Source organism: Electrona antarctica (assembly GCF_951216825.1).
Source record: "Electrona antarctica genome assembly, chromosome: 23".
Classification (NCBI taxonomy): Eukaryota; Metazoa; Chordata; class Actinopteri; order Myctophiformes; family Myctophidae; genus Electrona; species Electrona antarctica.
Genome location: NC_136804.1, coordinates 35,269,709 through 35,290,009, shown reverse-complemented (window position 1 = coordinate 35,290,009; position 20,301 = coordinate 35,269,709). Strand labels below are relative to the sequence as shown.

The following is a 20,301-nucleotide window of genomic DNA, read 5'->3' as shown; positions in this document are numbered from 1 at the left end:
TTAGATCTTGTGTCCGGTTACGGATGGGAATTCATACGGCAGTTGCTCTGCATGTTTCTGTGTCCTCGGAAATCTGTGGTCCGTCTGGTATACGGGCGGGGTGCACCATCCAGCAGCTCCCGGCTGGTTCCAGTACTGCGTACTCGAGGAGGGCCTGTCGAGGGCTCTCACCGCCTCGTTGACCGGCGAGGGGAATGTCGCCCTGCAGGGGTCTGTGCGATGCTGAAACAACGGGAAGGTGAATCTCCCTGCCTCATGCTGGGGGGCCACCAGCGGCAGGGGCTTCTGTGTGATGGCTGCTTGAGGTGATGGGAAGTTTGTGAACATATGGTTGTTGTTGTTGTTGTTCACTGGTTGGTGGAAGGATGAGGCTGGTTTGGGGAAGGACATCAGGGCTTCAGGACTGCCTGGTTGGTGGAAGGATGAGGCTGGTTTGGGGAAGGACATCATGGCTTCAGGACTGCCTGGTTGGTGGAAGGATGAGGCTGGTTTGGGGAAGGACATCATGGCTTCAGGACTGCCTGGTTGGTGGAAGGATGAGGCTGGTTTGGGGAAGGACATCATGGTTTCAGGAGTGCCTGTACATTTACAAGGGACTAAATAAGCTATAATGTGTTTTATAGGTCGAGTTTTGCTTCCGACCTGGTGTCCCTATTTTAAGCATCCCATAAAGCAAAGATATTTAAAAAATGTCCTACAAAAGTTAATGCAGTGTCATAATGCCTTGTGAGCTTGTATATTGGTGGTTATTATTGCTATTTGTCGTATGACAAAATATGTAGGGCTGATTGGCTCAAGTAGTTATGTAATTATAACTATTTTAAACAACCTCACCTCTTTCCACTGATGCACGGTAACTATGATGTAACTTCTCCGTCGATGTGCTGTGAGGCTGAAATGATCCTGAAGTGTTGCAATATGATCCAATATCCTTCCAGTCAACCTAAACATACGAGACGGTCAGTGTGTAATTTGCAGTAGCAGTTATCTCATACATATTTAATCGAAACATTCTATCTCGCATATAGCACAAAACACTGATTGCACCTGTTGAGTTGTAAAATGTCGTGCCACGATGGGATTTGTTGGGAAAAGATGTTTATCCTTTTGAAGGCCAGCAGCTGTGAAGGAAAAGAAACGTTTATTCTCATGTATTTTTCATTTAACTGGACCATTATTAAACTGCCCACAGCAATGTGAAGCATCCAGGGATTGTAATAGATGTGGTCTGTTTGTTACAGTAATATTCTCTAAAGCCAGACAACTTTTCCACAATATTCAAATGCTACAGAGAATCTGTAGCATTTGAAGCTAAGCTTCAACAAATTATGTTGGTTTACATTACAACTTATTTGCGGGACATCTGCTTTATTTTCCGTGGATTTTCTGCATGCTTGATGTACAGACTTTTAGGAGAAAGTCTTGAGAGACAAAACTTCAGTAGTCTGATCCCAAAGAGTTGATGGCCTTTTGACCTTCTAAAAGGTTCAAGTTCAAGGTCACAATCAAGGTCGATGTCTGACAATTGAACAGCACATTTTTCAAGAAACTGCGGAATTGATCACACGCTCGCACACGCACACACACACGCGCGCACGCACACGCACACGCGCACACGCACACGCACACACACTATACTTACTCTGTATATTATCCCTCTGTTTGACTTCTCTCCTCCACTTTGCTCGTCGGTTTGAAAACCAGACCTTTGGCAAGGCATATAGATATTAATTAGTGAGAGCTGAAATATTTACAGTATTTACGAATAGTTTGATAACATTATTACCAGTTTTACCTTGATGGTTTCCTCTGGAAGTTTGATCTCTGACGACAGTTTTTCTCTCGTGTACACGTCCGCATAGTGACTCTGAAGGAATTCTGGTGTGGGACGTTGAAGCATGAAATTAATTGTTATGGATTCACTGTTAAAGGACCACTTCACCACTTTTCAACCTATCTTCATATAATAGGTCCTCACTAATAATCATGATAAAATGGCACGATTTTTTTCTGTGTCTCATAGGAGGGCTGTGGGCAGTTTAGAAACCGTCCTCCAGTGACATCATCATTAGGCAGATTATTTTTTAAACAAGATTTTTTTTTACAAAAATGTGTAGATTTTCATTATCGTGAGAACGATGGCTTCCATTTTCGCATTGCAACTTTTCAAGACTAGAAAGCCTGCAGTTTCTATTAGCTTGTATTTCCCATCGATGATGTCACTGGAAGACGGTTTCTGAACTGCCCACAGCCCTCCTATGAGACACAGACCGAGTAGGAAAAAAATTGCGCCATTTTTTCATGATTATTAGTGAGGACCTATTATATGAAGATAGGTTGAAAAGTGGTGAAGTGGTCCTTTAATAGGCCCAGATATATATCCAACAATATAGAATAATATAGAATATCGTCGCTGTCTGGCAGAAACCTTGTATCTCCATATTTATGGACCGGCCATATAGCTGAATGCATGGTAGAGACTAGGCCACCTGGGAAACAGAAGGTCCCAGGTTCAGGCCATATAGCTGAATGCATGGTAGAGACTAGGCCACCTGGGAAACAGAAGGTCCCAGGTTCAGGCCATATAGCTGAATGCATGGTAGAGACTAGGCCACCTGGGAAACAGAAGGTCCCAGGTTCAGGCCATATAGCTGAATGCATGGTAGAGACTAGGCCACCTGGGAAACAGAAGGTCCCAGGTTCAGGCCATATAGCTGAATGCATGGTAGAGACTAGGCCGCCTGGGAAACAGAAGGTCCCAGGTTCAGGCCATATAGCTGAATGCATGGTAGAGACTAGGCCTCCTGGGAAACAGAAGGTCCCAGGTTCAGGCCATATAGCTGAATGCATGGTAGAGACTAGGCCACCTGGGAAACAGAAGGTCCCAGGTTCAGGCCATATAGCTGAATGCATGGTAGAGACTAGGCCGCCTGGGAAACAGAAGGTCCCAGGTTCAGGCCATATAGCTGAATGCATGGTAGAGACTAGGCCTCCTGGGAAACAGAAGGTCCCAGGTTCAGGCCATATAGCTGAATGCATGGTAGAGACTAGGCCACCTGGGAAACAGAAGGTCCCAGGTTCAGGCCATATAGCTGAATGCATGGTAGAGACTAGGCCACCTGGGAAACAGAAGGTCCCAGGTTCAGGCCATATAGCTGAATGCATGGTAGAGACTAGGCCACCTGGGGAACAGAAGGTCCCAGGTTCAGGCCATATAGCTGAATGCATGGTAGAGACTAGGCCGCCTGGGAAACAGAAGGTCCCAGGTTCAGGCCATATAGCTGAATGCATGGTAGAGACTAGGCCACCTGGGGAACAGAAGGTCCCAGGTTCAGGCCATATAGCTGAATGCATGGTAGAGACTAGGCCACCTGGGGAACAGAAGGTCCCAGGTTCAGGCCATATAGCTGAATGCATGGTAGAGACTAGGCCACCTGGGGAACAGAAGGTCCCAGGTTCAGGCCATATAGCTGAATGCATGGTAGAGACTAGGCCACCTGGGAAACAGAAGGTCCCAGGTTCAGGCCATATAGCTGAATGCATGGTAGAGACTAGGCCACCTGGGAAACAGAAGGTCCCAGGTTCAGGCCATATAGCTGAATGCATGGTAGAGACTAGGCCACCTGGGAAACAGAAGGTCCCAGGTTCAGGCCATATAGCTGAATGCATGGTAGAGACTAGGCCACCTGGGGAACAGAAGGTCCCAGGTTCAGGCCATATAGCTGAATGCATGGTAGAGACTAGGCCACCTGGGGAACAGAAGGTCCCAGGTTCAGGCCATATAGCTGAATGCATGGTAGAGACTAGGCCACCTGGGAAACAGAAGGTCCCAGGTTCAGGCCATATAGCTGAATGCATGGTAGAGACTAGGCCACCTGGGGAACAGAAGGTCCCAGGTTCAGGCCATATAGCTGAATGCATGGTAGAGACTAGGCCACCTGGGAAACAGAAGGTCCCAGGTTCAGGCCATATAGCTGAATGCATGGTAGAGACTAGGCCACCTGGGAAACAGAAGGTCCCAGGTTCAGGCCATATAGCTGAATGCATGGTAGAGAGGCCACCTGGGAAACAGAAGGTCCCAGGTTCAGGCCATATAGCTGAATGCATGGTAGAGAGGCCACCTGGGAAACAGAAGGTCCCAGGTTCAGGCCATATAGCTGAATGCATGGTAGAGACTAGGCCACCTGGGAAACAGAAGGTCCCAGGTTCAGGCCATATAGCTGAATGCATGGTAGAGAGGCCACCTGGGAAACAGAAGGTCCCAGGTTCAGGCCATATAGCTGAATGCATGGTAGAGAGGCCACCTGGGAAACAGAAGGTCCCAGGTTCAGGCCATATAGCTGAATGCATGGTAGAGACTAGGCCACCTGGGAAACAGAAGGTCCCAGGTTCAGGCCATATAGCTGAATGCATGGTAGAGAGGCCACCTGGGAAACAGAAGGTCCCAGGTTCAGGCCATATAGCTGAATGCATGGTAGAGAGGCCACCTGGGAAACAGAAGGTCCCAGGTTCAGGCCATATAGCTGAATGCATGGTAGAGACTAGGCCACCTGGGAAACAGAAGGTCCCAGGTTCAGGCCATATAGCTGAATGCATGGTAGAGACTAGGCCACCTGGGAAACAGAAGGTCCCAGGTTCAGGCCATATAGCTGAATGCATGGTAGAGACTAGGCCACCTGGGAAACAGAAGGTCCCAGGTTCAGGCCATATAGCTGAATGCATGGTAGAGACTAGGCCACCTGGGAAACAGAAGGTCCCAGGTTCAGGCCATATAGCTGAATGCATGGTAGAGACTAGGCTGGGAAACAGAAGGTCCCAGGTTCAGGCCATATAGCTGAATGCATGGTAGAGACTAGGCCACCTGGGAAACAGAAGGTCCCAGGTTCAGGCCATATAGCTGAATGCATGGTAGAGACTAGGCCGCCTGGGAAACAGAAGGTCCCAGGTTCAGGCCATATAGCTGAATGCATGGTAGAGACTAGGCCGCCTGGGAAACAGAAGGTCCCAGGTTCAGGCCATATAGCTGAATGCATGGTAGAGACTAGGCCACCTGGGAAACAGAAGGTCCCAGGTTCAGGCCATATAGCTGAATGCATGGTAGAGACTAGGCCACCTGGGAAACAGAAGGTCCCAGGTTCAGGCCATATAGCTGAATGCATGGTAGAGAGGCCACCTGGGAAACAGAAGGTCCCAGGTTCAGGCCATATAGCTGAATGCATGGTAGAGACTAGGCCACCTGGGAAACAGAAGGTCCCAGGTTCAGGCCATATAGCTGAATGCATGGTAGAGACTAGGCCACCTGGGAAACAGAAGGTCCCAGGTTCAGGCCATATAGCTGAATGCATGGTAGAGACTAGGCCACCTGGGAAACAGAAGGTCCCAGGTTCAGGCCATATAGCTGAATGCATGGTAGAGAGGCCACCTGGGAAACAGAAGGTCCCAGGTTCAGGCCATATAGCTGAATGCATGGTAGAGACTAGGCCACCTGGGAAACAGAAGGTCCCAGGTTCAGGCCATATAGCTGAATGTATGGTAGAGACTAGGCCACCTGGGAAACAGAAGGTCCCAGGTTCAGGCCATATAGCTGAATGCATGGTAGAGACTAGGCCACCTGGGAAACAGAAGGTCCCAGGTTCAGGCCATATAGCTGAATGCATGGTAGAGACTAGGCCACCTGGGAAACAGAAGGTCCCAGGTTCAGGCCATATAGCTGAATGCATGGTAGAGAGGCCACCTGGGAAACAGAAGGTCCCAGGTTCAGGCCATATAGCTGAATGCATGGTAGAGACTAGGCCACCTGGGAAACAGAAGGTCCCAGGTTCAGGCCATATAGCTGAATGCATGGTAGAGACTAGGCCACCTGGGAAACAGAAGGTCCCAGGTTCAGGCCATATAGCTGAATGCATGGTAGAGAGGCCACCTGGGAAACAGAAGGTCCCAGGTTCAGGCCATATAGCTGAATGCATGGTAGAGACTAGGCCACCTGGGAAACAGAAGGGCCCAGGTTCAGGCCATATAGCTGAATGCATGGTAGAGACTAGGCCACCTGGGAAACAGAAGGTCCCAGGTTCAGGCCATATAGCTGAATGCATGGTAGAGACTAGGCCACCTGGGAAACAGAAGGTCCCAGGTTCAGGCCATATAGCTGAATGCATGGTAGAGAGGCCACCTGGGAAACAGAAGGTCCCAGGTTCAGGCCATATAGCTGAATGCATGGTAGAGAGGCCACCTGGGAAACAGAAGGTCCCAGGTTCAGGCCATATAGCTGAATGCATGGTAGAGAGGCCACCTGGGAAACAGAAGGTCCCAGGTTAAGGCCATATAGCTGAATGCATGGTAGAGACTAGGCCACCTGGGAAACAGAAGGTCCCAGGTTCAGGCCATATAGCTGAATGCATGGTAGAGACTAGGCCACCTGGGGAACAGAAGGTCCCAGGTTCAGGCCATATAGCTGAATGCATGGTAGAGACTAGGCCACCTGGGAAACAGAAGGTCCCAGGTTAAGGCCATATAGCTGAATGCATGGTAGAGACTAGGCCACCTGGGAAACAGAAGGTCCCAGGTTCAGGCCATATAGCTGAATGCATGGTAGAGACTAGGCCACCTGGGAAACAGAAGGTCCCAGGTTCAGGCCATATAGCTGAATGCATGGTAGAGAGGCCACCTGGGAAACAGAAGGTCCCAGGTTAAGGCCATATAGCTGAATGCATGGTAGAGACTAGGCCACCTGGGAAACAGAAGGTCCCAGGTTCAGGCCATATAGCTGAATGCATGGTAGAGACTAGGCCACCTGGGAAACAGAAGGTCCCAGGTTCAGGCCATATAGCTGAATGCATGGTAGAGAGGCCACCTGGGAAACAGAAGGTCCCAGGTTAAGGCCATATAGCTGAATGCATGGTAGAGACTAGGCCACCTGGGAAACAGAAGGTCCCAGGTTCAGGCCATATAGCTGAATGCATGGTAGAGACTAGGCCGCCTGGGAAACAGAAGGTCCCAGGTTAAGGCCATATAGCTGAATGCATGGTAGAGACTAGGCCACCTGGGAAACAGAAGGTCCCAGGTTAAGGCCATATAGCTGAATGCATGGTAGAGACTAGGCCACCTGGGAAACAGAAGGTCCCAGGTTCAGGCCATATAGCTGAATGCATGGTAGAGACTAGGCCACCTGGGAAACAGAAGGTCCCAAGTTCAGGCCATATAGCTGAATGCATGGTAGAGACTAGGCCACCTGGGAAACAGAAGGTCCCAGGTTCAGGCCATATAGCTGAATGCATGGTAGAGAGACCACCTGGGAAACAGAAGGTCCCAGGTTCAGGCCATATAGCTGAATGCATGGTAGAGACTAGGCCACCTGGGAAACAGAAGGTCCCAGGTTCAGGCCATATAGCTGAATGCATGGTAGAGACTAGGCCACCTGGGAAACAGAAGGTCCCAGGTTCAGGCCATATAGCTGAATGCATGGTAGAGACTAGGCCACCTGGGAAACAGAAGGTCCCAGGTTCAGGCCATATAGCTGAATGCATGGTAGAGACTAGGCCGCCTGGGAAACAGAAGGTCCCAGGTTCAGGCCATATAGCTGAATGCATGGTAGAGACTAGGCCACCTGGGAAACAGAAGGTCCCAGGTTCAGGCCATATAGCTGAATGCATGGTAGAGACTAGGCCACCTGGGAAACAGAAGGTCCCAGGTTCAGGCCATATAGCTGAATGCATGGTAGAGACTAGGCCACCTGGGAAACAGAAGGTCCCAGGTTCAGGCCATATAGCTGAATGCATGGTAGAGAGACCACCTGGGAAACAGAAGGTCCCAGGTTCAGGCCATATAGCTGAATGCATGGTAGAGACTAGGCCACCTGGGAAACAGAAGGTCCCAGGTTCAGGCCATATAGCTGAATGCATGGTAGAGACTAGGCCGCCTGGGAAACAGAAGGTCCCAGGTTCAGGCCATATAGCTGAATGCATGGTAGAGACTAGGCCACCTGGGAAACAGAAGGTCCCAGGTTCAGGCCATATAGCTGAATGCATGGTAGAGACTAGGCCACCTGGGAAACAGAAGGTCCCAGGTTCAGGCCATATAGCTGAATGTATGGTAGAGACTAGGCCACCTGGGAAACAGAAGGTCCCAGGTTCAGGCCATATAGCTGAATGCATGGTAGAGACTAGGCCACCTGGGAAACAGAAGGTCCCAGGTTCAGGCCATATAGCTGAATGCATGGTAGAGACTAGGCCACCTGGGAAACAGAAGGTCCCAGGTTCAGGCCATATAGCTGAATGCATGGTAGAGACTAGGCCACCTGGGAAACAGAAGGTCCCAGGTTCAGGCCATATAGCTGAATGCATGGTAGAGACTAGGCCACCTGGGAAACAGAAGGTCCCAGGTTCAGGCCATATAGCTGAATGCATGGTAGAGACTAGGCCGCCTGGGAAACAGAAGGTCCCAGGTTCAGGCCATATAGCTGAATGCATGGTAGAGACTAGGCCGCCTGGGAAACAGAAGGTCCCAGGTTCAGGCCATATAGCTGAATGCATGGTAGAGACTAGGCCACCTGGGAAACAGAAGGTCCCAGGTTCAGGCCATATAGCTGAATGCATGGTAGAGACTAGGCCACCTGGGAAACAGAAGGTCCCAGGTTCAGGCCATATAGCTGAATGCATGGTAGAGACTAGGCCACCTGGGAAACAGAAGGTCCCAGGTTCAGGCCATATAGCTGAATGCATGGTAGAGACTAGGCCACCTGGGAAACAGAAGGTCCCAGGTTCAGGCCATATAGCTGAATGCATGGTAGAGACTAGGCCACCTGGGAAACAGAAGGTCCCAGGTTCAGGCCATATAGCTGAATGCATGGTAGAGACTAGGCCACCTGGGAAACAGAAGGTCCCAGGTTCAGGCCATATAGCTGAATGCATGGTAGAGACTAGGCCACCTGGGAAACGGAAGGTCCCAGGTTCAGGCCATATAGCTGAATGCATGGTAGAGACTAGGCCACCTGGGAAACGGAAGGTCCCAGGTTCAGGCCATATAGCTGAATGCATGGTAGAGACTAGGCCACCTGGGAAACGGAAGGTCCCAGGTTCAGGCCATATAGCTGAATGCATGGTAGAGACTAGGCCACCTGGGAAACAGAAGGTCCCAGGTTCAGGCCATATAGCTGAATGCATGGTAGAGACTAGGCCACCTGGGAAACAGAAGGTCCCAGGTTCAGGCCATATAGCTGAATGCATGGTAGAGACTAGGCCACCTGGGAAACGGAAGGTCCCAGGTTCAGGCCATATAGCTGAATGCATGGTAGAGACTAGGCCGCCTGGGAAACAGAAGGTCCCAGGTTCAGGCCATATAGCTGAATGCATGGTAGAGACTAGGCCACCTGGGAAACAGAAGGTCCCAGGTTCAGGCCATAATGCATGGTAGAGACTAGGCCACCTGGGAAACAGAAGGTCCCAGGTTCAGGCCATAATGCATGGTAGAGACTAGGCCACCTGGGAAACAGAAGGTCCCAGGTTCAGGCCATATAGCTGAATGCATGGTAGAGACTAGGCCACCTGGGAAACAGAAGGTCCCAGGTTCAGGCCATATAGCTGAATGCATGGTAGAGAGGCCACCTGGGAAACAGAAGGTCCCAGGTTCAGGCCATATAGCTGAATGCATGGTAGAGAGGCCACCTGGGAAACAGAAGGTCCCAGGTTCAGGCCATATAGCTGAATGCATGGTAGAGACTAGGCCACCTGGGAAACAGAAGGTCCCAGGTTCAGGCCATATAGCTGAATGCATGGTAGAGAGGCCACCTGGGAAACAGAAGGTCCCAGGTTCAGGCCATATAGCTGAATGCATGGTAGAGACTAGGCCACCTGGGAAACAGAAGGTCCCAGGTTCAGGCCATATAGCTGAATGCATGGTAGAGACTAGGCCACCTGGGAAACAGAAGGTCCCAGGTTCAGGCCATATAGCTGAATGCATGGTAGAGAGGCCACCTGGGAAACAGAAGGTCCCAGGTTCAGGCCATATAGCTGAATGCATGGTAGAGACTAGGCCACCTGGGAAACAGAAGGTCCCAGGTTCAGGCCATATAGCTGAATGCATGGTAGAGACTAGGCCACCTGGGAAACAGAAGGTCCCAGGTTCAGGCCATATAGCTGAATGCATGGTAGAGACTAGGCCACCTGGGAAACAGAAGGTCCCAGGTTCAGGCCATATAGCTGAATGCATGGTAGAGAGGCCACCTGGGAAACAGAAGGTCCCAGGTTCAGGCCATATAGCTGAATGCATGGTAGAGAGGCCACCTGGGAAACAGAAGGTCCCAGGTTCAGGCCATATAGCTGAATGCATGGTAGAGAGGCCACCTGGGAAACAGAAGGTCCCAGGTTAAGGCCATATAGCTGAATGCATGGTAGAGACTAGGCCACCTGGGAAACAGAAGGTCCCAGGTTCAGGCCATATAGCTGAATGCATGGTAGAGACTAGGCCACCTGGGGAACAGAAGGTCCCAGGTTCAGGCCATATAGCTGAATGCATGGTAGAGACTAGGCCACCTGGGAAACAGAAGGTCCCAGGTTCAGGCCATATAGCTGAATGCATGGTAGAGACTAGGCCACCTGGGGAACAGAAGGTCCCAGGTTCAGGCCATATAGCTGAATGCATGGTAGAGAGGCCACCTGGGTAACAGAAGGTCCCAGGTTCAGGCCATATAGCTGAATGCATGGTAGAGACTAGGCCACCTGGGAAACAGAAGGTCCCAGGTTCAGGCCATATAGCTGAATGCATGGTAGAGACTAGGCCGCCTGGGGAACAGAAGGTCCCAGGTTCAGGCCATATAGCTGAATGCATGGTAGAGACTAGGCCACCTGGGAAACAGAAGGTCCCAGGTTCAGGCCATATAGCTGAATGCATGGTAGAGACTAGGCCACCTGGGAAACAGAAGGTCCCAGGTTCAGGCCATATAGCTGAATGCATGGTAGAGACTAGGCCACCTGGGAAACGGAAGGTCCCAGGTTCAGGCCATATAGCTGAATGCATGGTAGAGACTAGGCCACCTGGGAAACGGAAGGTCCCAGGTTCAGGCCATATAGCTGAATGCATGGTAGAGACTAGGCCACCTGGGAAACAGAAGGTCCCAGGTTCAGGCCATATAGCTGAATGCATGGTAGAGACTAGGCCACCTGGGAAACAGAAGGTCCCAGGTTCAGGCCATATAGCTGAATGCATGGTAGAGACTAGGCCACCTGGGAAACAGAAGGTCCCAGGTTCAGGCCATATAGCTGAATGCATGGTAGAGACTAGGCCACCTGGGAAACGGAAGGTCCCAGGTTCAGGCCATATAGCTGAATGCATGGTAGAGACTAGGCCGCCTGGGAAACAGAAGGTCCCAGGTTCAGGCCATATAGCTGAATGCATGGTAGAGACTAGGCCACCTGGGAAACAGAAGGTCCCAGGTTCAGGCCATAATGCATGGTAGAGACTAGGCCACCTGGGAAACAGAAGGTCCCAGGTTCAGGCCATAATGCATGGTAGAGACTAGGCCACCTGGGAAACAGAAGGTCCCAGTTTCAGGCCATATAGCTGAATGCATGGTAGAGACTAGGCCACCTAGGAAACAGAAGGTCCCAGGTTCAGGCCATATAGCTGAATGCATGGTAGAGAGGCCACCTGGGAAACAGAAGGTCCCAGGTTCAGGCCATATAGCTGAATGCATGGTAGAGAGGCCACCTGGGAAACAGAAGGTCCCAGGTTCAGGCCATATAGCTGAATGCATGGTAGAGACTAGGCCACCTGGGAAACAGAAGGTCCCAGGTTCAGGCCATATAGCTGAATGCATGGTAGAGAGGCCACCTGGGAAACAGAAGGTCCCAGGTTCAGGCCATATAGCTGAATGCATGGTAGAGACTAGGCCACCTGGGAAACAGAAGGTCCCAGGTTCAGGCCATATAGCTGAATGCATGGTAGAGACTAGGCCAACTGGGAAACAGAAGGTCCCAGGTTCAGGCCATATAGCTGAATGCATGGTAGAGAGGCCACCTGGGAAACAGAAGGTCCCAGGTTCAGGCCATATAGCTGAATGCATGGTAGAGACTAGGCCACCTGGGAAACAGAAGGTCCCAGGTTCAGGCCATATAGCTGAATGCATGGTAGAGAGGCCACCTGGGAAACAGAAGGTCCCAGGTTCAGGCCATATAGCTGAATGCATGGTAGAGACTAGGCCACCTGGGAAACAGAAGGTCCCAGGTTCAGGCCATATAGCTGAATGCATGGTAGGGACTAGGCCGCCTGGGGAACAGAAGGTCCCAGGTTCAGGCCATATAGCTGAATGCATGGTAGAGACTAGGCCACCTGGGAAACGGAAGGTCCCAGGTTCAGGCCATATAGCTGAATGCATGGTAGAGACTAGGCCGCCTGGGGAACAGAAGGTCCCAGGTTCAGGCCATATAGCTGAATGCATGGTAGAGACTAGGCCACCTGGGAAACAGAAGGTCCCAGGTTCAGGCCATATAGCTGAATGCATGGTAGAGACTAGGCCACCTGGGAAACGGAAGGTCCCAGGTTCAGGCCATATAGCTGAATGCATGGTAGAGACTAGGCCACCTGGGAAACGGAAGGTCCCAGGTTCAGGCCATATAGCTGAATGTATGGTAGAGACTAGGCCACCTGGGAAACAGAAGGTCCCAGGTTCAGGCCATATAGCTGAATGCATGGTAGAGACTAGGCCACCTGGGAAACAGAAGGTCCCAGGTTCAGGCCATATAGCTGAATGCATGGTAGAGACTAGGCCACCTGGGAAACGGAAGGTCCCAGGTTCAGGCCATATAGCTGAATGCATGGTAGAGACTAGGCCGCCTGGGAAACAGAAGGTCCCAGGTTCAGGCCATATAGCTGAATGCATGGTAGAGACTAGGCCACCTGGGAAACAGAAGGTCCCAGGTTCATGCCATAATGCATGGTAGAGACTAGGCCACCTGGGAAACAGAAGGTCCCAGGTTCAGGCCATAATGCATGGTAGAGACTAGGCCACCTGGGAAACAGAAGGTCCCAGGTTCAGGCCATAATGCATGGTAGAGACTAGGCCACCTGGGAAACAGAAGGTCCCAGGTTCAGGCCATATAGCTGAATGCATGGTAGAGAGGCCACCTGGGAAACAGAAGGTCCCAGGTTCAGGCCATATAGCTGAATGCATGGTAGAGACTAGGCCACCTGGGAAACAGAAGGTCCCAGGTTCAGGCCATATAGCTGAATGCATGGTAGAGAGGCCACCTGGGAAACAGAAGGTCCCAGGTTCAGGCCATATAGCTGAATGCATGGTAGAGAGGCCACCTGGGAAACAGAAGGTCCCAGGTTCAGGCCATATAGCTGAATGCATGGTAGAGACTAGGCCACCTGGGAAACAGAAGGTCCCAGGTTCAGGCCATATAGCTGAATGCATGGTAGAGAGGCCACCTGGGAAACAGAAGGTCCCAGGTTCAGGCCATATAGCTGAATGCATGGTAGAGACTAGGCCACCTGGGAAACAGAGGGTCCCAGGTTCAGGCCATATAGCTGAATGCATGGTAGAGACTAGGCCACCTGGGAAACAGAAGGTCCCAGGTTCAGGCCATATAGCTGAATGCATGGTAGAGAGGCCACCTGGGAAACAGAAGGTCCCAGGTTCAGGCCATATAGCTGAATGCATGGTAGAGACTAGGCCACCTGGGAAACAGAAGGTCCCAGGTTCAGGCCATATAGCTGAATGCATGGTAGAGACTAGGCCACCTGGGAAACAGAAGGTCCCAGGTTCAGGCCATATAGCTGAATGCATGGTAGAGACTAGGCCGCCTGGGGAACAGAAGGTCCCAGGTTCAGGCCATATAGCTGAATGCATGGTAGAGACTAGGCCGCCTGGGGAACAGAAGGTCCCAGGTTCAGGCCATATAGCTGAATGCATGGTAGAGATCCATATTTTTTTTGGTGGCCACATATGGCCCAACTTATTTAGTCAATAAATAATTGACTAAATAACTATACTGGATCTACCGGATCTTTCTTTTCCATTCTGTGAAAAGTAACGCTTTGGACGTACAAGGTTTCCATCCGGCATTGCCAATGTGAGTTTGTGTGAGTTGCAGACACTTTCTTTCAAATGACCTTGCTCTAAGGTTCTGCTTTGCTCTGGGGTGAAGGAGGTTCGGTTCCGGTTCGGAGAGGCCTGAGGCTGCTGGTCTGGGCTGCACAGCCTCTCCACTGGCTCTCTGTTAGTAATGTCCTCCTCTTCAATCACGGATGGAAATCCTGAACAGATATATTAGCTAACATTATAGACCACTGTTTCTACAACCTCTTCTTTTTTAACCCATTTAGACCTGAGTTAAAAACATTCACTTTGAAAGAATATATATTCAAAGATTTGCGCCACATTTTTACGATTTTTCAAAAATAGCAGACCTACAAGCTCGTAGCGCGCCACTCGGTGGCGCGCTATGAGCTTGTAGATCTGCTATTTTTCAATAGCTAAATTATAACATAATGTTTAAAACACCAAAAGGGGTTCCCGCCCAAAATAGAACTCCAATGTGATGTGTATTTGGTCATCCGCCATGTTTCCTTTTGTTGTGTTTTGTTTGATCTGTCGGACCCCAATCTAAACGATGAATTCCTCTGTCTTCATTCAACTTCCATTCATTGTCAATTGGAATTTAATGTTTGTTTAAGACGAAGTTTGTGGACGGTAAACTAAAAGCTGGATGTAGGAGGGGGTGTAACGCCCCTCAAAAATCACACTTGTGAAGTTGTGTGTGATCTCTGAGGTCCAGAGATCAAATAAGATTGAGAACCACTGCAGCCTAGATATACTGTTGTATAGACAAAGCTTTTGTAGGCTTTCTGTAGGAGCTGTTAAGAACGTTTTGGACTGATGTTGTCTCATGAGATGTGATTACCTGGGAAGACAGTGCTGTGAGCGTCGACTTCCATGCACATTGGCCCATAGTCCAACTGGATCTTTCTCAAAATCCGATTTACAGAAGACACCTTATAAAGGAAACAAATATGGGAATAATATCATGTCAGATGCCAGAATTGCATAAGAGGGAGTGAAAACGTTTTACGAGCGGGCAGTTTATGAATCTCACTCACGCTAGGAATCCCGGAGGCCGTACAGGTCCTTTCAGATGCGAGCCTTTTCCGTATTTCCCAGGCGAAAATGGCCGGGTTCTCCCGCTTACACTGAATGATCCTAGAAATGACCTCAGGGGTCAGAAGTCGAGGCCTGCTGCCTCCAGTGGCCTTGGGCTCCACCAGTCCCGTTTGGTTATATCTGCTGAGAATCTTGCTCACACAGCCATTGGACACCTTGCCAAAAGATATATATTTTCGCTTCAGTATAATGTAATCAAAGGGATGCACAATATTGACATTTTGGCTGATGTCCGATTATTTGTTTTGGTCAAAAAACGATTTTGCATTAAACGTTTCCAGTTATAGGGATTACCTTACACTTATTATACAGTAATTGTACATTCTTATTATTGGATGTATTGGGCCTAGCGATGCACATGTTAGTTCAAACACTGTGTATAGTCGTGTACTGTATAGTATTTTTTGAGTGGTGCAAACACTCCCTTACGGAGCTATGTGTGTGGGTGGGTGGCTGGGTGGGTGGCTGGCTGGGTGCGTCTGAGCACGAAAACAGCATGGTTGTTTTTCACCACCTGTGCGCAACCTAACACACACACACACACACACACAAACACACACGCACATATTAACTATATATGGTGATTTCGGGTGTGCCAGTACAGTACAGTGACAGTACAGTACAGTAGAGGGTACAGTAGAGGGACCCCCACACGGTAACTCTGTCATTCCCCCCCCCGGGGACCCCCACACAGAGTTGCACCACTTCACACGGGTGTGATTTTTATTTAACATATTTCCAACTTGTTTTGAAAGCTTCTCTGATAATGATTGTATCTGCAGCCTCCATCAAAAAACAGGCCCTTTCAATTATATTGAAGGGTTTTAACATTTTCAAAAGTATTTCTAACAATATCCTAAGAACGATTGATACTTTATACTTCTAGGCCACTACATCTCGAGACATATATTGCATTTTTGAGCCTCTATGAACGTCTGGCTTTTGAAATTAGCCAGGTCTATGGACTTTTAATGTTTGTTTGTTTAGAGCACTTTAGACAAACAGAGTGGCAGCTATAAGTCTATCGACTTGTTTGTTTTTAGGGCACTATGGCCTCACTCACACCTATACATCTAGCATTAACAATGTTGCATGGCAGATGTAAACAAAGGGTAAGTGTCATGGCCGCCCCAATGGAAGTCACATGGTTTGACACAACATTTTTGTTGTACGGCTTTCGGCTGTGTTTCGACTGCCCCCCTCCCCCTCATACAACAAAAATGTTGTGTCAAACCATGTGACTCCCATTGGAAATGAATTGCGAGCTTGCATCAGTCAACAAGTCTCATGCATCAGCTATACAACAATCTGTTGTGCAGATGTGAGTGAAGCCTTAGACGTCATGTGGTTTGTTTACAGCAGTTAAACAAACATTAGACGCCCCTAGCTCTGGTCCATAGCCCTAATGCCGTTGCTGCCGTTGCATATAGAGCTATGGAACTTTCAATGAATTGCCCTTGCATGAAATGCACGAGGGCGTTCTTTGAGGGCTCCTATAGAGCTCCGAAGTCTGACGTCACTTTCAGTAGAGGTCGTCAATCGCCAGGTTCATGTATTTGTTTATTTGCATTGAGATCCCCAAACGGCGATTTTAGGTCGCTTCATATAAGAACTGTGTTTGAAAAATAAACCGACCACCTCGGCGTTTCTGTCAGGGGAGTGGCTGTGGTAAATGGTAAAATGGTAAATGGTGCATTTATATAGCGCCTTTATCCAAGGCGCTTTACATAGATTGTGCATTACATTCACCCATTCACACACACATTCATACACCGATTGCGGCGGAAGCCATGCAAGGTACCAACCAGCACATCGGGAGCATGGGGTTCAGTGTCTTGCCCAAGGACACTTCGACATGTAGACAGGAGGAGCCGGGATTCGAACCGCCGACCCATGGATCATTGGACGACCTGCTCTACCTCTTGAGCCACAGTCGTTAATGATGTCCATTCATATTTGATACAGCCAGTTTCTAGAGAAAATGGAATTAATGTGACCGCAAAAGCCTTGAAACTACATATGAATGCAATGTCGCTGAGCATATACGTCACGCCCAGCTGTCAACATATTGCGTTCCTGAGATTCCTCGTTGACGTAAGCTCAGCTGGTGGTGACTCGACTCGTACTAACCACGATACATTATATATCAATAAAATAAAAATAAAAATAAACGTAATTAACGTTCAGTTTCTGTTGTGCGACGGGCTGCGGGCAGAAGCAGCCTACCCGGAAATGTAGTCTCTGGGTTGTTTGGCTCGTTTCTAACGCTTATTTTGTTACTCTTTGGGTATATTTGTACATTTCCACCTTCAGTCGATGCTTCATATCCATATGAGTGAAAAGGCCGTGGTGATCGGTTTATTTTTCAAACACAGTTCTTATATGAGGCGATCTAAAATCCCCCTATGGAGAGTACAATGCTTATAAAAACATACATGAACCTTTTCGCTCACTGCCCTCTACTGGTAGTAGAGGGCAGTGACGTCAGGACTTCGGTGCTCTATAGAGCGTTGCAGTCCCGCCCCCTTTCATGACGACGCCAGGCCCAGGAAATGAATCCCAATGCATTTTTCCCATAGACATTTCAAAAAGTATTTATTTAAAGACCTTTTAAGCGTCGTACGAAGCCAACTCGAGTCGTGACAACAAACACAATATTTTGGACCAAACAAATAATTACAAAGAAGAAAAACAACAAAAAAGTGTTGTAACCTGCCGTTTTTTTTCTACTTTCTAATTCTTTGTTTGGCCCAAAACATTGTGTTTATTGTCATGATTTGTCACGACAAGAGTTGGCTTTGTCCGCGGCGTAAACGTCTTTAAATAAATACTTTTCTGAAAAGTCTATGAGGAAAATGAACGGGGATTTCTTTTCCGGGTCTCTCGAGGGGGCGGGACTGCGACGCTCTATAAACAACTATAGTGTAGAGATTCTGTCTTAACACAAACATTAAATGACAATGATTGTAACATTATGTGTCTGAGCAAATTGGCTGTCGGTGGAAACTCTTGGCCAATAAGGGACCACCATTATTGGTGATGTAACTAAGGTATGTTTCATATTGGTATTAGGTCAATAATTGATTAGAGCGCCCCTCACTTCACACTTCACACGGGTGTGATTTTTATGAATACAAAACATACATTATAACTGACACACAATGATGAATTATTTAACATATAAGCTATACTCAGCACCATAAAGTAATTAAAATCATCCTCACATTTATACCAGCTGCTAATTTCAATCCAATATATGAATGTAAATGGTCCATTCTGCATAATGAGTTTTAGGGTTTGGTTTGGTTTGGTTCAATATATATTTGTCTATGGGTGCTCAACGTGCGTATTATATAGACCGTCTACCCGAAGAATCCTGGAGATCTCGCTGGGACGCAGTCCTTCTGAAGCCAGTTCAATCAGTTTTCTCCTCTTTGAAGCAGGGAGTGGTCGACCATTTAGAAATATGCCTCCTAGTTGGTTCACACTGCTACCACCTTATACACAGAGAGATAGAACATAATTATTATTATAACCAGATAGCAGGCATGGCCTAATTAACTTAATTGAACCCTATATCCGGCAGTCTTATTGGGGAATATTCCGAAATGTACTTGGTGTAGAAGGAGCGGACCCTATAGGGCACCTCAATGTAAAAATGGTACATTTTTCTAAAATGTAAAACAAATATATAGGGAAATGGTCTAGGCCGAATGTAAAGCATATATATGATTACATGCTTGGACATTATAACCATTAAAGTATAATACCCATATTGCTTTAAACCATAGTAGGCTTATTATATCCAATACTTTTTCAAATATGTTTTACATAGAGGTGCCCACTTAGTGCCCACTCTTCTTGTATCCATAGTAGGCTAAAACCCGACTCCAGACAATAGTTTACTAAGTATAGATATGCCTGAGGGTTCGGTTAAAGTTAAAACAATCCATAGACAAATAAAACTACAAATATAGGCCCATTTATAAAGGCATCATTTAATTAATTTCAGGCATCATTTAATTCATTTCAATCCAGGCCACAGAGCCAATTAGGCTAATATACTATTATGATTATGATGGGGTTCAAAGAATTGTGCATGGACAGAACCTTTATCTGGCAGATCCAAGTTAGTTCCACACATCTCCACTTGGTAGTCAGTCTGTCTTGCTGCTCTTGCAGGAATGAAAGTGATTCAATCAGCACAAAAAATAAAGCTCTCCACAGGAAAACGATGTATCCTATATAGCTATAACATCCACAGCCGCTTCCAACGGTGCAAACAGCCGGACGACCCCTCACGAGCTGCTGGCGAGATGAAAGTGTGAGTCTGAGATTGCAGGCACCTCTGACAAAACACAGGAATCACGCACCACAGCACACACGTATATAGACCTCTGAGGATGACGTAGCCAACCCCAAATGTCAATAAGCATCTTCCACCACACATGCAGGCTGCTTGATTGGCCTATCCTATATATGTCAGACTTTGTGAGCGCAATTTGGCAAAATGTATAAAGCAACCGGTGCACGCACACTCATCCATGGGCACAAATGTTTCATTCAGGATATGCAGTGACTTGTTTTATCAACTACAATTCCAGAACAACAGACCAGCAGTATAAAGGATAGCATAATTATTTAATTTTCGGACACAATTAAGAAATCCCAATGCGTCTTTTGTTAAAACTATACAAATTCAAAATTCAACGCGATCAACGCAGGCATGTTACTCATTCTTTAGCTCCTCGTCTGGTCACGTGACTTGAGCATCCTTTGCACCAGGTTAAGTGGTTCAGATTAAAACGATTGAGTCCCCCTTTCATAAAACAAACATTTGTAAATCTGCGCCAATGACGACATGCCATATGGTAAAGTGCTTCTGATAAATCATAAATCCATCGAGGAGTCTCTCTTTATTACATTTTCTTTCAAGCGTGAACAAATAGACTAGCCTGCGGGCGAGAGGCGAGGACCAATTGGGGGACCTCGTTTCCACAGAATGGGGAGGTTTAAAAACCCCTCACAGATGTTCCTTGGGCAGCCAGCAGATAAAATGCGTTGTAAACGTTTCAAAGGAAATATTTGACAAGCAAATATTAGCCCAATGCGAAAACCACACAGACAGGGCTCGTCTTTTGGCCCTG

The 20,301-nt window shown here is 48.2% G+C and overlaps 1 protein-coding gene across 1 annotated transcript; it reads right to left on the bottom strand.

The window, feature by feature from the left end:
* pax4 (paired box 4) lies at positions 1 to 19,376 on the bottom strand (the record flags this gene model as incomplete). Its single annotated transcript, XM_079494777.1, has 10 exons — positions 19,265 to 19,376; positions 18,521 to 18,651; positions 15,094 to 15,309; positions 14,898 to 14,988; positions 14,107 to 14,250; positions 1,796 to 1,878; positions 1,643 to 1,706; positions 1,048 to 1,121; positions 835 to 943; positions 1 to 407 (listed from the first exon to the last, which is right to left on the bottom strand). The coding sequence occupies exons 1-10, from the start codon at positions 19,296 to 19,298 to the stop codon at positions 1 to 3; spliced, it is 1,353 nt and encodes a 450-aa protein (XP_079350903.1). The 5' UTR covers positions 19,299 to 19,376.
* Positions 19,377 to 20,301: the final 925 nt, after the last annotated feature.